Source organism: Symphalangus syndactylus, chromosome 1 (assembly GCF_028878055.3).
Source record: "Symphalangus syndactylus isolate Jambi chromosome 1, NHGRI_mSymSyn1-v2.1_pri, whole genome shotgun sequence".
NCBI lineage: Eukaryota > Metazoa > Chordata > Mammalia > Primates > Hylobatidae > Symphalangus > Symphalangus syndactylus.
Genome location: NC_072423.2, coordinates 79,048,498 through 79,066,233, shown reverse-complemented (window position 1 = coordinate 79,066,233; position 17,736 = coordinate 79,048,498). Strand labels below are relative to the sequence as shown.

Here is a 17,736-nt window from a genome sequence, read left to right as displayed (position 1 = left end):
GCTTTTAGAATTCTCTGTTTGACTTTTGATGGCTTTATTATAATGTACCTCGGAGAGAGGACCTCTTTGCATTGAATGTGTTTAGTGTGCTGTCGAGTTTCATGGATCTGGTTACCAATATTAAAATTATATTACTATGACTAATAGTCGAGTGTGGACCCAGTATAGTTTGTCTCAAATAGGTAAAAGTCCACGAGATTTTATTAAGATTATTATATTCAACTATATACTGATGTACATAAATACTAAATACTTTATTATAAAATTTTGAAATTAAAATAAGCATAGTTGTTACAAGCTACAGTATGGCAAAATGCCTTTTTCTTTTTCACTCATCTTTTAGCATCATTGGGTTTTCTTAACTTGAATATAGGATTTTAATTCATAAAATTTTTTATTTTAGGAAAATAAATTTTTAATGTTTGCATTTGTTTTTCATTTCTCTTCCCTACCTAGAAACGATGGAAAGAACTTTCTAAGGAAGACTTATCTCCTGCCTTTGATCATTCACCAAACAAAATAATGACTGAAAAATACAATGGGAACAGAATAGGTTTAGAAGAAGAAAAACTGACAGGTGACCGATGTACAGGACTTTCCTCTAAAATGCAAGATACGATGGAGGAGAACAGTGAGAGGTAAGCTTTCTGTAACTACATGCTGAAAGATGAGGCTTTTTTATTTTAAAAATAAATTTTATGGGACCAGGTGCCATATAGGATTTCAGATATGTAATTTTTATATTAGGAAAATACAATCACGCCTGTAATCCCAACACTTTGGGAGGCCGAGGTGGGAAGATCACTTGAGTCTAGGAGTTTGAAACCAGCCTGGGCAATATAGTGAGACCTTATCTCTACAGAAAATAAACAAAATTAGCCAGGTGTGGTGATGCAAGCCTATGGTCCCAGCCACTTGGGAGACTGAAGTGGGAGGATCACTTGAGCCGGGGAGGTCAAGGTTGCAGTGAGCTGAGATATCACCACTGCACTCCCACCTGGGTGACAAAGCAAGACCCTGTCTCATAAATAATAATAATAAATAATTATGTGGATATGATATATGAAATAATATAGGCCCTTTTCTTATTAATATAATCTTTTTTTTTCCTCTGTCACCCAGGCTGGAGTGCAGTGGCACAACCTTAACTGCTCCACCTCCTGGGTTCAAGCAGTTCTCGTGCCTCAGCCCTCCCATGTATCTGGGATTACAGGCGCCCACCACCATGTCCAGCTAATTTTTGTATTTTTAGTAGAGAGAGGGTTTCACCATGTTAACAAGGCTGGTCTTGAACTCCTGACCTCAGGTCACCCGCCTCAGCCTCCCAAAGTGCTGGGATTACAGGCGTGAGCCACCATGGCCAGCCAAATTAATATAACCTTTATTTCTTACCTGAGGGTATTTAGTATATGATGACAAAGGTGTTCTCAAGGAGCTTTCAGCCAATACTTAGAAACCAGTTCAAAAATCCTTTAAAACAATAATGATTGAGTGTAAAAGTTAATATAATTGGGTGCTAAAATATATGGTGTGGTACAGAAAATAAGTAGTATGAATAACTGCCATTTGTACTATAATTATAATGTAACTGATAATACGCCTTTAATAAAACATTTAAACGTGTAAGCTTAATTGCATTACTGGAGAAAGAAAAAGGCGTTCTTTAAAAATCCATATGAATGTGGCATCTATTCAGAATTTTAAATTACAACTACATTTCTAAGACTGTCTCTCACAGATTAGGAAGCTGATAACCTGGTATAAGTCACATAGCAAAGTGAATGAGCTTCTTCTTTCCTCTCTCCTGCATCTCTGAATAACTTTTCTTCTTCTCTTCTTGCCAGATATACTTCTTATAGTGGGGAATTTTATCTTGTGGTTATATTTGTTAGATTGGAATGAAAATAGTCAAAGTCTGCCATACATTATAGCTTTACTGCTGTATTTTCCTAATATAAAAATTAAACACCTGAAATTTTATGAATGTTAACATATTCCAATATATAATACATGTATTATTATATATTATAGTGGAAGGGTTTATTATGATTTAGCAATGTTATTCCTAATTTTTGACTTCAGTAGTTTTAGACTGCAAGAGAAAGCATAATTTTTTTGGTTCCTTTTTTCATCTTAAATAGAATACCTTTAAATCAGGAAATAATAGTTTTAAGTTACCTTAGCTTTTTAAATAATAATTAACTTTCAGATTCCTAGTGTTATTGCTTTTTCCCCCTTTTATCTAGTACTGTCTGCAGAATTAAATGAAAAACAGGCTTGATGACTGAAATGGCGTTCTTAGTATTTCAGAAGTGTTGAGTTTTAATCTACAAAGATTCAGACCAACCATGTTAATCCCAGTGAATTAAATCACTCATCCAAGCTTGCAAATAACAGAGGAGACTACTAAAACCATGCAGGAGTTATGGAGTGATTGCAGAAGACTGTTTCATGGGGTCTGTGTGTGTTTATGTGCCTGTATATGTTTTCGCATGGGGTGGCGGTGTTTTCTTCTTTCCCTTTTTTCCTTCCCTATCTGATAAATGAGACTGGTGCATATTTGAAAGCAGAGAGTCCCAACGGAAAAGTCAGAATTCTAAGCGGAGAAGGCTGATTACAAAAACAAGGTTACAGAAATAAAGAAGAGGAGGCCGGGCATGGTGGCTCACGCTTGTAATCTCAGTGCTGTGGGAGGTCAAGGCAGGCAGATCACTTGAGGTCAGGAGTTTGAGACCAGCCTGGCCAACATGGTGAAACCCCGTCTCTGCTGAAAATATAAAAATTAGCCAGGCATGGTGGCACACGCCTGTTGTCCCAGCTACTTGGGAGGCTGAGGTGGGAGAATTGCTTGAACCCAGGAGGTTGCAGTGAGCCGAGATCATACCACTACACTCCAGACTGGGCAACAGAGCAAGACTCTATCTCAAAAAAAAAAAAGAAAGAAATGTAAAAGAAGAGCATAGGATCGGGGCGTGAAGTAAAGGTTACTCTGAACAGTTTTAATTTTTAATACCTATAGATAGCTTTGCATTAAAGATCCTAATAAAAGTCTTATCGAAAGAATTTCAACTTTCTTTTTTTTTTTTTTTTTCTCCGAGACGGAGTCTTGCTCTGTCACCCAGGCTGGAGTGTGCAGTGGCGCAATCTTGGCTCACTGCAACCTCCACCTCCCGGGTTCAAGCAATTCACCTGCCTTAGCCTCCCGAGTAGCTGGGATTACAGGCCCCCGCCACTACACCCAGCTAATTTTTGTATTTTTAGTAGAGACAGGGTTTCACCATGTTGGCCAGGCTGGTCTCGAACTCCTGACCTTGTGATCCTCCCGTCTCAGCCTCCCAAAGTGCTGGGATTACAGACGTGAGCCACCACGCCTGGCCAGAATTTCAACTTTCAAAAGAAATAGAACACAGTACTTTCTTGTATTCATTTTCATTGTTGAATATCCTCCAAAGCAGTGTTTTTCAAATTGAAGGTCAAATCACATGGTCGTGAAGTTTATTGGATTATAAACATTTTTTAAAGAAGAAAATAGAATAAAATAGAAATTATCAGCATATCACAAATAATAACATGAATTTAACAGATGCTGGCGGGGTTGTGGAGAAAAAGGAATGCTTAAACACTGCTGGTGGGAGTGTAAATTAGTTCAACTGTTGTAGAAGACCACAGTGTGGTGATTCCTCAAAGACCTAAAAACAGAAATATCATTCAACCCAGCAATCCCATTACTGGGTATACACCCAAAAGAATATAAATCATTGTACTGTAAAGATGTAAACATGCACGAGTATGTTGATTGCAGCACTATTCATCATAGAAAAGACATGGAATCAGTCTAAATGCCTATCAGTGATAGACTGCATAAAGAAAATGTGGTACATATACAGCATGGAATACTATGCAGCCATAATAAAGAACGAGATCATGTCCTTTGTAGGAGCTTGGATGGAGCTGGAGGCCATTATCCTTAGCAAAACTAATGCAGGAACAGAAAACCAAATACCACATGTTCTTACTAACAAGTGAAAGCTAAATGATGAGAACACATGGACACATAGAGGGGAACAACACTGGGGGCCTATCGGAGGATGGAGGGTGGGAGGAGGGGGACAATCAGGAAAAATAACTAATGAGTACTAGGCTTAATACCTGGGTGATGAAGTAATCTGTGCAACAAACTTCCATGACACAAGTTTCAAGCTTATGTAACAAGCCTGCACGTGTACGTACCCCTGAACTTAAAAAAGAATTTTAACCTGTTTTTATATATATATGTGTGATGTATAAATTCCATATATTTACCTTATATATATATATACCACATATATACCATATATTTACCATTGTGTACCTATGTAAGTGTGTGTGTGAGGTTACTCTGTTGTGATGCTGTTTCTTTTTTTTTTTTTTTTTTTTTTTTTTTTGAGACAGAGTCTCGCTCTGTCGCCCAGGCTGGAGTGCAGTGGCGCGATCTCGGCTCACTGCAAGCTCCGCCTCCTGGGTTCACGCCATTCTCCTGCCTCAGCCTCCCAAGTAGCTGGGACTACAGGTGCCCGCCAACACGCCCGGCTAATTTTTTGTTATTTTTAGTAGAGACGGGGTTTCACCGTGTTAGCCAGGATGGTCTCGATCTCCTGACCTCGTGATCCGCCCGCCTCGGCCTCCCAAAGTGCTGGGATTACAGGCTTGAGCCACCGCGCCCGGCCGATGCTGTTTCTTACTGTAGGTTGCAGTCTGAGTTTGAAAGCCAGTATTCTCAATTACAGTTCAACCCAGAAACCCAGATCACTGAGAGTGAGAAACAACTTGGACATACAAAAAGTCTGGGGCGGGCAGAGTAGCTTATGCCTGTAATCCCAACACTCGGGGAGGCTGAGGCAGGTGGATCACTTGAGCCTAGCAGTTCAAGACCAGCCTGCACAACATGGCAAAGCCTATCTCTACAAAAAATACAAAAATTAGCCAAATGTGGTGGAACCTGCCTGTAGTCTCAAGGGAGGCTGAGGTGGGAGGATTGCTTGAGCCCAAGAGGTTGAGGCTGCAGGGAGCTATGATCACGCCACATGATCTTCCATGGGCCAGGGTCCACAGGAGGCATTCCCATTGGTTAATGTCCTAAATTGCATAAATATACGGGAAAACTTGGGCAGGTCCCACTTGGTAAGTCATTACACAGACATAATTTCTTTAGGCCCCACTAAGGAAGAAAAGATTTTATTTTATCACAAATCGAGAGTAGTCTTGTCATTCTCTGGAATTGTGTTCTTAAATTAGATACAGGCATGCCTTGGTATTTGTCTCTAGTCCATTCCTGAATTACATAGTGCACTTTTGGAAAGCAAAAACCTCTGTTCCATTCTTTTAAATGAGAAAAATAGTGTGTTCTCAGCCCAACCAGAAAGCATAACCAGTTCCCCCAAATATAGTACAAAACCTTTTAAACTCCTATATAGCATTTAAAGCACTAATTATGTAATCGTATAACACTTAAGGGACTCATTATTGGGCTTGTATGGTAAATGACAAAATACTAGATACAAATTATAATTGCCTTCCATACCGCAATGAAAATAAAAACTGAAATAATATGTTAAATATTATATCTAAATTGGAACCTTGTTAACGATACCCCCAGGCTCCTGGCAAAAGCTAATAAAGGGCCCATGGGAGGCTAACTCCCTCTCTGTTTTTATACATATTTTGTCTACACTTGAACACAAATGTTTTCACTAGCAGGTACATGCATATTTGTGATAGTGAATTTTCAATTCAGAGAGTGAATTCTTGGTAAGAATTTTTGCAAGTCAATATAGCAGATACTCAGATGGAGTTCAGACAGCCAGGGATACCTGTATATATGATAACAAAAAGTGAAAAAGACATGAGAAAGCACCATAAGATGAACAAAGATAGCAAAACACAGTCCCTCCTCAAGTTGCAGAATATGTTACGAAGATAAAACAAGTACCCAAGTTAGCACATTATTAGTAAATTATAAATTACTTCAAATTAAATGCCGTAAGAATAGAAGGGCTAGAGGGGGTGGAGCAAGATAATTGAAGAGTAGAACTGAAATGAGAGGACAGGAGAGAAGGGAAGGTTTCTATTTTAGTCGGGAGCAAATTTGGAGAACAGCAAAAAACGGCAAGAACAAAGTTTGCATAGCAGGAGAATATTGGCAAGCATTTGCATGGACATGTGTTCTCAGTTCTCTTGGGTACATATCTAGGAGTGGAATTGCTAGGTCATATGGTAACTCTATGTTTAACTTTTGAGGAGCTGTCAAACTGTTTTCTATGGCAGCTGAACCATTTTACATTCCTGCTAACAGTCTCTTGGGGAGAGAAGGTTCCAGTACACCAAAGAAGTGTAACATTGATTAAAATATTCTCAGACATAGTTTAATTCAGATTTCTCTTGTCTGAAAGGTTCACCATATAGCTTTTTTAATAAAGTTTTATGGAAATATAATTTATATACCATGAAGTTTACTCATTTAAAGTATACAATTCAGTGACTTTTAATATATTTACCACATTGTGTAGCTGGCACCACAATCTAATTTTAGAACATTTTCCTGATCCCAGCTTCTGTAGCTGTTTAAAAAATATTTCAAGATTAATCAAAGACTGATACTATATTTAATTGATGTGATTCTTTGGTCTCCTTTAATCTGGAAGTGTTCCCTACCTTTTTTTTCCTTGCTTGACATTTGTATTTTTGAAGCTTCTAGGCCAGATATCTTTTAGAATGCCCCATACAATGCATTTCTTTAATCATTATTTATCATAGTTAAATTCATGTTAAAGTCTTGGCCAGGAAAAAGGTAGTCTCAATGTAGGAGACATTGAAGAGGCATTTGAGATTTTTAAGCACCATCGTGCACTAGGCCCAGTAGCAAAAAAAAAAAGATTTTAAATCAAGCTACGTGTCCAGGTGTATGCTCTAGAAAAATTACCATGGCAATAATATTTAATTTGAGGGCAAGGAAGCTGGTTAGGCCTTTGCTGTAATACAGAAAAGTGAAAAGAGGGAATGGAAGAAATAGTAACCTATATGTTGCCATTGGCCGTTTTTGTGTGTGTGTGTTTTTATAGAGAGGCAAGACGCTATATTGCACAAGCTGGACTTGAATTCCTGGGCTTAAGCCATCTTCCTGAGTAGCTGGATGGCATTATTATTTATGTAGAACCAGAACTAAGTATCTTGGGAGTCAGAGACCTTCCACTGAAACAAAATTTCTGAGACCGGACCCAGTGGCTCATGCCTGTAATCCCAGCACTTTGGGAGGCTGAGGTGGGCAGATCACTTGAGATCAGGAGTTCGAGACCAGCCTGGCTAACATGGTGAACCATCATCTCACTAAAAATACAAAAAAATTAGTCAGGCATGGTGGTGCACGCCTGTAATCCCAGCTACTTGGGAGGCTGAAGCAGGAGAATTGCTTGAACCTGGAAGGCGGAGGTTGCAGTGAGCCGAGATTGCGCCACTGCACTCCAGCCTGGGCAACAGAGCAAGACTCCATCCCCCCACCCCCCCACCCCCCCCCGCAAAAAATTTCTGTATTGACTATGAAAATGGGAGGTAGAAATGTGTATGGTCAAATAAAAGAATAGGTGCTCCCACAACAGAATATTCATGGAAATATTAAATAGATAGCTTCCATGAGAGCCTTAACCATCAAACGTGACCAGGAAATGGGATCAGATGCAAGTGGTACCCCCTTGTCTTCCCACTCCTGCTTCTGCTGACTAGTTAACAAGGAAAGAAAACTAACAGTCATCAATTCACGTGTCAAGAAAGTATCTTGCTTATTTTCAGGTCCCACTAAAAGCAGTTATGAATATAAAACTACCAGGAATGGTTGTCAAGGTACATCTCTGAATCATTGAAGAATATTGAGGCTTTTCTTGGCCGGGCGCCGTGGCTCACACCTGTAATCTCAGGACTTTGGGAGGCCAAGGCGGGTGAATTGCTTGAGGTCAGGAGTTCAAGACCAGCCTGGCCAACATGGCAAAACCCTGTCTCTACTAAAAATACAAAAAATTAGCTGGGCATGGTGATGCACGCCTGCAGTCTCAGTTACTCGGGAGGCTGAGGCACGAGAATCACTTGAGCGTGGGAGGCAGAGGTTGCAGTGAACCAAGATTATACCACTGCACTCCAGGCTGGGTGACAGAGCAAGACACTGTCTCAAAAAAAAGAATATTGAGGCTTTTCCCCTCATTATTCCAGTGTTCAAGTAGGGTGAAAACTATGTGGATGTGGATGGTTTTATTTGCTCCTAGGTCCTCTGTGTTAGAGTACTCAAGTCCTACTCTGTGTGCACTTGCTTTTACTTGTTTTTATTTCTTCATAGTGCTCTACGGAAACGTATTCGAGAGGACAGAAAGGCCACCACAGCTCAGAAGGTGCAGCAGATGAAACAGAGGCTAAATGAGAATGAACGAAAAAGAAAAAGGTGGTTATATTGGCAACCTATTCTCACTAAGATGGGGTTTGTGTCAGTCATTTTGGTTGGCGCTTTTGTTGGCTGGACACTGTTTTTTCAGCAAAATGCCCTATAAACAATTAATTTTGCCCAGCAAACTTCTGCACTAGTAGCTGACAGTGCTACATTAATCATAGGGGTTTGTCTGCAGCAAACGCCTCATATCCCAAAAGCGGTGCAGTAGAATAGACATCAACCAGATAAGTGATATTTACAGTCACAAGCCCAACATCTCAGGACTCTTGACTGCAGGTTCCTCTGAACCCCAAACTGTAAATGGCTGTCTAAAATAAAGACATTCATGTTTGTTAAAAACTGGTAAATTTTGCAACTGTATTCATACATGTCAAACACAGTATTTCACCTGACCAACATTGAGAAATCCTTTATCACAGGATTTGTTTTTGGAGGCTATCTGGATTTTAACCTGCACTTGATATAAGCAATAAATATTGTGGTTTTATCTACGTTATTGGAAAGAAAATGACATTTAAATAATGTGTGTAATGTATAATGTACTGTTGACACGGGCATCAACACTTTCTATTCTTCAGCATTTCAGGGTAAATATATTTTATAAGTATTTAATCTTTTGTAGTTAACTGTACTTTTTAAGAGCTCAATTTGAAAAATCTGTTACATAAAAAATAAATTGTATGTCGATTCAATTGTACTGGATACATTTTCCATTTTTCTAAAGAGAAGTTTGATATGAGCAGTTAGAAGTCAGAATAAGCAATTTCTACTATATATTGCATTTCTTTTATGTTTTACAGTTTTCCCCATTTTAAAAAGAAAAGCAAACAAAGAAACAAAAGTTTTTCCTAAAAATATCTTTGAAGGAAAATTCTCCTTACTGGGATAGCCAGGTAACAGTTGGTCAAGACTTTGTAAAGAAATTGATTTCTGTAAATCCCATTATTAATATGTTCATTTTTCATGAAAATTTCAATGTAGTTGGGGTAGATTATGATTTAGGAAGCAAAAGTAAGAAGCAGCATTTTATGATTCATGATTGCAGTTTACTAGACTGAAGTTTTGAAGTAAACACTTTTCAGGTTCTTTCTACTTCAATAAATAGTATGATTATATGCAAACCTTACATTGTCATTTTAACTTCTTAATGAGTATTTTTTAAAGCAAACTGTATAATGAATTTAACTGCTCATTTGAGTGCTAGCTTTCCTCAGATTTCAACATTCCATTCAGTGTTTAATTTGTCTTACTTAAACTTGAAATTGTTGTTATAAATTTAATTGCTAGGAGGCATGGATAGCATACGTTATTGTGGATAGCATACCTTATTTCAGTGGTTTTCAAACTATGCTCATTGGATGTCCAGGTGGGTCATCAAGAGGTTACTTTCAACCACAGCATCTCTGCCTTGTCTCTTTATATGCCACATAAGATTTCTGCATAAGGCTTAAGTATTTTAAAGGGGGCAGTTATCATTTAAAAACAGTTTGGTCGGGCGCGGTGGCTCACGCCTGTAATCCCAGCACTTCGGGAGGCCAAGGCGGACGGATCACGAGGTCAAGAGATCGAGACTGTCCTGGCCAACGTGGTGAAACCCCTTCTTTACTAAAAATACAAAAATTCGCTGGGCATGTAGTCCCAGCTCCTTGGGAGGCTAAGGCAGGAGAATCACTTGAACCTGGGAGGCAGAGGTTGCAGTGAGCCGAGATTGCGCCACTGTACTCCAGCCTGGCAACAGACCAAGACTTCATCTCAAAAAAAAAAAAAAAAAAAGTTTGAAAACCATTGGTATAGATAGATATTTTGAATTGATTTGCATAGTCTCCTTGAATGTGTTAAATTATGTTGAAAGTATGAAAGCAGGATGTAGGTGGTACTACATATTAAATAAGATTTATATAACGTGTGCCTGTGTCCTGATTCAGTATTACTGTGTCCCGTAACCTTGAAATGGAGAGGAGGTAAGAGGGATATTTTTTTATGTCTGTCTGCATTAAACTTGTGTTGAGGCATCCAAGACCCTTACATTTCAGGTTGTTACGGGTTTAAAACCTCTTTCCAGTTTGCATTGGTTTGTCTTTGCTAAACACAGTATGTTACTCTGCAAGTCATAATACAGGTAGACCTTATGACATTTCCAGTTGAAACTAGGCTTGCTTTCGATACACAGGTGAAGACTTGAGGAAGCCAGTGCCAGGGAGGATGTGCCTCACCCCTCAGCTGGCTGAATGCGCTTCATCGGCTTATGCTTTGCTTTCTGTATGCTTTCTGTCCTTCTGGGTGATGTCGCATATATTTTTAAAACCACATTCAGTGTGATGAACACTTGTTGGTACACTTCTAAGGTTAGTCATCTTTCCTTCTCTGAGCAGATCCTTGAGAAGGGCATTGACAGTGGATGCTTTAAATAGTGTTCAGTTTTTACCAGTAATAATATTTTTTGGTGGATGTCATGAAAACACATGACATCGTGTTGTGCCCATGATCATTATCCTGACTTTTTATTGAATGAGGTGTGCTGGTCAAAGAGACAGACGTGGCTGCCTTCTCTGGTAACAGCCAGAGGAAGAAGTTAGCAATTGTAGATGGATTCTACAGCTTTAAAAAACTTGTTGTATCCTTAGGTCCTCATAATATTAAATATTTTCTAATTTTAACAGATTTTAAGAGTCAGATATATACTTTGACTTGAATGAGGTAGTGTTGCTTCTTAAATACGTTAAGGAAGACAAAATTAAAAAAAAAACAGGTTTCTTTTATTTTCAGGAGTTTTTAATTCATATCTAGTTCATTTCCACTCATATCTATTTCTGCTAATAGATTGACAGCAACCTTTGGTTTAATGCTGTGTTCTCTAGCTACACTGAGAAGTTATATATTATTTTCCAATGTTAGCCAAGTATTTATTTTATGTTAGCCTATGACTGAGTTTCATCTATGCTTGCACATATATAGAATGTAAAAATATAATTCTCCATGTTTAATGTATCCATATAAAAATGAAAATACCCATTTTCTGCATTCTTAAAGGGTTAAGAAAAGTAACATGTAATAAGTACATGGAGGACTTTAGAGTAATATAAAGACCATTTCTTGTGTAAGAGGAGACTTTATACATTTGTCAGATTTTCTGCCTTTTGGTTCTTTTATGTTCTTAGTCCATTTCATTATTGTTTTAATATTTCTACCAAGGAATGAACAAGAAAAGAGAAAGGAAGAAAAAAAATGTGTTAATCATTTTCTTTTAATGGTATGTCAGCAGAAGGGGTTCTGACTCTAAGCGAATGTGCACTTGTGCCTGTCCTCTTTGTCTTAAAGTTGGTGGTATGAATCGAAAAATGTGTATTGGTTTAAAAAGCAGTTTATGATATGAAACGGTCTTCCAGTTTTTATATCAACTCCTTTGCTTTCAACAGTCAGTTCAAAGCACCATTTATTGATGGTTTACTGTATGCCAGACACTGTATTTTTTCTTTACATATTACCCTACTTAATCCTCAGCACAATTTTATGAAGTAAGTATTGTTAATCAGCCTGAAACTGGCATTTCTCCATCCTTTTATGGTGCTGTCATTGAAAAGTCTCAGATGTGTAACATGTCCTAGAAGTAGATAATTCTCAAAGAAAGACTGCAACTGCAACTCATTTCCCTCTGAGAAAAAATATCCCTGACTAGATTACATATCTAGTTCCAGACCAGAATCTGGTGGTATAATAAAAGTGTTTTGGTTGACTATTGTATACCATAATGAGTACCTACATTCCCAAATTGCCTGCCTGGTTGTTGTACAGACTTAAAAACCTAGCCTGCCTTGATTTTTACTTTTCAGATACACATGTTTAAAGAGATTTTTGCTGGTCACAGTAGCTCACACCTGTATTCCCAGAACTTTGGGAGGCCAAGGTGGGAGGATTGCTTGAGACCGGGAGTTTGTTCAAGATCAGCCTGGGTCTCTACTTAAAAAAAAAAAAAAAAAAATTTAGCTGGGTATGTTGGCACATGCCTGTAGTCCCAGCTACTCAGGAGGCTGAGGCAGGAGGATCACGTAAGCACAGAAGTTTGAGGCTGCAGTGAACTATGATGGAGCCATTGCACTCCAGCCTGGGCAATAGAGGAGACTTGTCTCTCTATATATATTTGTCTCTCTCTCTGTCTCTCTCTCTCTCTCATAATACATATATACATATATACACACACACACAGATAGATACATATAAAATAGATATAAAAATATATTAAAGATATTTTAAAGATTATTTATAAATATATGTTTTTTAAAAATATAGTCTATTATAAGCCAAATGTCATTAGGCATGTAGTCCATTTCTTTCTATGTTCAGGCAGGAGTTCCAGTTCTATCAACATTGGTTTATCTTTTTTTCTAGCAGGTGCGCACATGGGTTCTCAGTGATGTGTATCCAGGACATAGATTCCTCTCAGTGTGTTGCACCCTGCAGGGGGAGATGTCTGAGGTCATCCCTCGCCTGGCTATGCTTGACGCACAGTGCATAGCAGAACTAAGTGCATAGCAGAAATGCCTGTTCTGCATTCCTATGTATAAATCAACAGCTAATAAAGTCTCTTTAACTTTTAAGAAGCCCTTATTTGGCTTTGGCATATTTACATGGTAGGGCCCTAGAATTTTATAAATAAAATTTTGAAAAATAGAAATGTATTTTCTCATGATTTAAAAACCACCTGTATGGTTTACTCTGGAGTTGACCTGTTCCACTCATCCTTCTCCCCAGTTCATTTGTTTGGTTTCAATTCCACTTTCCCTTATACCTATCTTCAAAGCAGTGTCTATGGGACAGCGTCGCCAAGAGCCCTGACTGGGCCTGGCTTGGTAACTCACTCCTGTAATCCCACCTCCCCCTAGAAGTGCAGATATACTAGAAATTACAGCTGTCTTTGTTCCAGTGAATATGCATAAGGGGTAACATGCCTTGGTGGAAAGCAGCTCAGATTGTGTGGACTCCTCAATCCCTGCTCTACCAAGAGCTCTCCAGTTCCAAAACTGTACACTCAGTGGCTATGTTCTGTGTGCCTGCTCCCAATACAGCCATTATGTTGTTCATCCAGATTTGAGAATTTAAGCTTTTCACTCCTCTTTGGGTAGTATTATTTAAGAACTTCTAGGAAAATAGTATGAGTTTGGTTATTTTTCCCTTGGCAGCAGGAATTTTCTGAATATTTAGCACATTCAGATTGCTCCAAGAACAGCATTGAGCAATGCTGCACATGTGCTTTCTCCTAAGGCTGTCTCCCCTGGTGCCTGGATTCTGGAAAGACTCATTGTCCTTCAGGGAAGGGAGCATTTTTCCTCATTGCCATTGCTGAGCCTTTTCTCCTGCCGTATACTATTTAGCCCAGCATGGAGCCATCACCAACTGTAAGGAGTGATGGATAGAAGTGTTTACTTGGTTTGTGAGGCCTTGTCTCTAAAGGATAACAATCTGACAAGGAAAACATTTCAAAGAGCCCTGACCAGGCCTGGCTTGGTAACTCGCTCCTGTAATCCCAGTACTTTGGGAGGCCGAGGCTGGAGAATCATTTGAGCCCAGGAGTTCGAGACCAGCCTGGGCAACACGGTGAAACCCCACTCTAATAAAAAAAAAAAAAAAAAAAAAAAAAGCCCTGACCCTCTCTGGGCAATCCATCGGGAGAATTTGAAAAGTTCAAACTTTTGAACTCTTCCTACTTTATTTTTTTTAATTTAGAATGGAAGGTGGGAATTATGCAATTTGGTGAAGATGTTACAGAAACTGCTTCAGGACTTCTGGTTTTACGTATACAGTATGTTTTGAGGAGCTCCAAGAATTGCACAGGAATTTTTTTCTTTATACAGACCATTTTTTAAAGACACATCAAGAAGTTCTTTATTGTGGCTCTAATTTGGCATATTTTTCAGACACAGGTTGCTCTTGATACATCAAATTTCTGCTATTAAAAACTTCAGTTATTTTGAGTTTGGTGAATTCAGGAGAGGGAACCTAGGTAAGTCATCTGTAGGGCATCTTTGCACTGTAAGAGAAGTTTCTGATTAGCCTCAATTCAGTTTAGTAGAATATTAGTGTGGATATCTGGTGGCAAAACCTATTCTTGGTGCAATTTGGCTTTTCGTGGCCTCAGGCATAGAGCTGACTTGGGAGTGGACCCTCCGTCCATACCCACCCGGCCCTTGCGCCTTCCTAGCATAAAGCGGTGTGTCAGAGCCACTGTCTCCACAGAAAGCACCATGTTTGTTTCATTTGACTTATTTGAACCTGTTTCTCTTGCCTTTGCCTTTTAAAATAAAAATAGCAAAAATTGATTCAAGTGAATCTATTGGAATTTTCTAAAATGGAGCCCATTTGTCTTTTCAGTCTTGCAAGTAGTCTTTAAACAATTAACCCTCCCAATGATTTAACTGTATTTTCTTACCCCCCCTCCCTGAATAATATTTACAAAGAAATAATGTGAATTTTTAAAAACGCTGTCCTTCAGTTATAAATGATAGTTCATTCTTGGTAAGTATATCTGTAACAAAATACTGGGGAAGGACATGAGGTATGGTGAACACTTACAATTCTGCCAACCTGCTTAAATACATAATCTAAATTTAACCCACATAGCACCTCTTCTAGGTAGACAGCATTCTCCCTATATTCAGATGAGAAAACTGGGTCAAAGAATAAGTAACTTGCCCAAGATTGCACAGCTAGTACATGACAGAACTGAGATTCACTCTCCAATCTGTAGACTTCCAGTAACTCCAAACCTCATACTTTTTCTGTTATGTTACACTGACTCTGTTTTTAATGGAATATTTAAATGAGATATTTAAGTGGGAAAGTAATAGACAACCACTCTTACCTGTTAAAATCCAGAGTAATTCTCTATTTTTTAAATGGAGCACATTTAAAAAACTTTGTGCACCAGTTTGAACTACCACTGCAACAGAGAAATACTAGAACATCAGAGTATTCTCTAAACCAGACATTATTTCATTCACTTTGATTGAGTTATTTTAAAAAGACTTCTGGATGCATGGAAAACATACATATTTTGCAGCACTCAGAATCAGTAAAAAGCACCTTCAGCCACTTTGGTTCAGGTTCTGAAGATTCATGTAATAAACATCCGTAGTAGTTTTGGGCTCACAGATACCTGATCAGAATGTTTTCTTGATGACTTGACATTTCTCCATCAGTGTTGGATAATCAGAGAAAAAAAGGACTGTTCAGAACACCAAGGTGCTTGGTACAATTATGCCAAGTACCCTGTCTTTAAAGGGAGTAGCCTAATTCTCAGCATTTGAGAGTTTTTGACTAAATGTGTAGATATGATTTGTATTTCCTATTTATTAATATATATGTGAAGATACAATACTGACAAGTACTTAGATTTGGAGGTTTTGCAGTACTGAGGGGAGTTAGGGGAAGAATGGAAATACCATTGACCTCCTAAAAAGTTCAGTTACTTGCAAAGTTTGGGAGGTGACATCAAAAACTCAACTGCCCTTACAATAGTCATTCCATCTGTCTGTTGCTTATTTGAATTCTCATTTATTTTTACTTTATGGCATTAAAATACAATAAATCTGTCAATTGTGTTATGTCTTTTAGTAGTAGCTTAAGATTGGGTCACTTCATTTCGGTAGATATAATTGTTAGTATTATCCTTCAGGACAAAAAGCATCTGCTAACAACCTGTGATTTAAAAATATAGGCCAACTTTATGTTCAAACATTATGTTGATAATATTTTTAGCAGTATTACACAGTGGAGGTCCAAATTGGATTAGACTTTTGCATTGAATTCCAAAGTATTGGTAAGTCTAGCACATACTATAAAGTCTTGCTAAATTCTTGTGGGTACATTATTTTTAAAACCTGTCTGTCGGTATCACACAGAGGTCACTTCTTGAGTAAAATAAGATGACCTTAAGAATTCACATAATTCTTGAAGAAGAATATAAGTCACGACGCTTTCACATGAGGCCGCGTCATACTACCATCGTTTGGAAATCCAGCATCTCAGCCGTTTTACCAAGATAACAGTGCAGCACTTAGTGTGGTTGAATGTGTCATGTGGGAATGATTTTTGGTCGCCTTTTCAGTTCATTGTTAGTCCTTTTATGTTTGTGTGCATCTATGTTCGTCTGTGTGTTTGATAGATATGAATTGAATAGATGACTTCTTATTTTATGTTTTAGGCCAAGATTGACAGACACCTAATATTCATGACTTGAGAATATTCTGCAGCTATAAATTTTGAACCATTGATGTGCAAAGCAAGACCTGAAGCCCACTCCGGAAACTAAAGTGAGGCTCGCTAACCCTCTAGATTGCCTCACAGTTGTTTTGTTTACAAAGTAAACTTTACATCCAGGGGATGAAGAGCACCCACCAGCAGAAGACTTTGCAGAACCTTTAATTGGATGTCTTAAGTGTTTTTAATGAGTGTATCAAATGTAGAAAGATGTACAAGAAATAGGAGAGATTACTTTGTATTGTACTGCCATTCCTACTGTATTTTTATACTTTTTGGCAGCATTAAATATTTTTGTTAAATAGTCTTATGTTGGTTTGTGTGCATTATCTTAGGACAGCTCTGCTTCAAATAATGAATATTTTCCTGTGGGTTTATAATTTCTGTAACAAGCAATTGACATATTGCTGAGGCGGGTGGATCACTTGAGTTCGAGACCAGCCTGGCCAACATGGCGAAACTCCATCTCTACTAAAAATACAAAAAAATTAGCCAGGCCTGGTAGCAGGCGCCTGTAATCCCAGCTACTCGGGAGGCTGAGGCAGGAGAATCACTTGAACCCAGGAGGCAGAGGTTGCAGTGAGCCAAAATCGCACCACTACATTCCAGCCTGGGCAATGAGTGAAAACTCCGTCTCAAAAAAAAAAAGTTTTTATAGTTGCCCTACAATAGTCTTTCTATCCTAAGTACAGTTTAGGTGAAAGCAGTAATAGAAGAGTTACGATATTCCTTTGTTACTTGGGAGAATATTAATATGGATAATGGTATTGCCTTAAGGTCGACATTAATTTCAAACAAGTACAACAGTTCAGGGCAGTTTTTAAAATCACAGCGTCATTCCTGCTTTGGATGTTGTGCTTTCCCCAAACAATTCCCATTATCAGAAAGCCAGGGCCAGGCGCGGTGGCTCACGCCTGTAATCCCAGCACTTTGGGAGGCCAAGGAGGGCGGATCACAAGGTTAGGAGGTCAAGACCATCCTGGCCAACATGGGGAAACCCCGTCTCTACTAAAATA

General features: G+C 38.5%; 1 protein-coding gene across 14 annotated transcripts in view; it reads left to right on the top strand.

Moving 5' to 3' along the window:
• The window catches only part of PTPN2 (protein tyrosine phosphatase non-receptor type 2), a 101,522-nt gene extending 84,495 nt beyond the window's left edge, over positions 1-17,027 (top strand). For 5 of the 14 annotated variants that reach the window (XM_055239210.2, XM_063641470.1, XM_055239202.2 and 2 more), the window contains 2 exons: positions 457-638; positions 8,360-10,373. In XM_055239210.2, coding sequence (XP_055095185.2) covers positions 457-638; positions 8,360-8,567 — 390 coding nt within the window. In that variant the 3' untranslated portion in view covers positions 8,568-10,373. Of the gene's footprint in view, positions 1-456; positions 639-8,359; positions 10,374-14,379; positions 14,466-16,664 lie in introns of those variants that run through there. The other 9 variants (XM_055239240.2, XM_063641481.1, XM_055239221.2 and 6 more) reach the window with 4 other exon arrangements.
• The last annotated feature ends 709 nt before the right edge of the window (positions 17,028-17,736 follow it).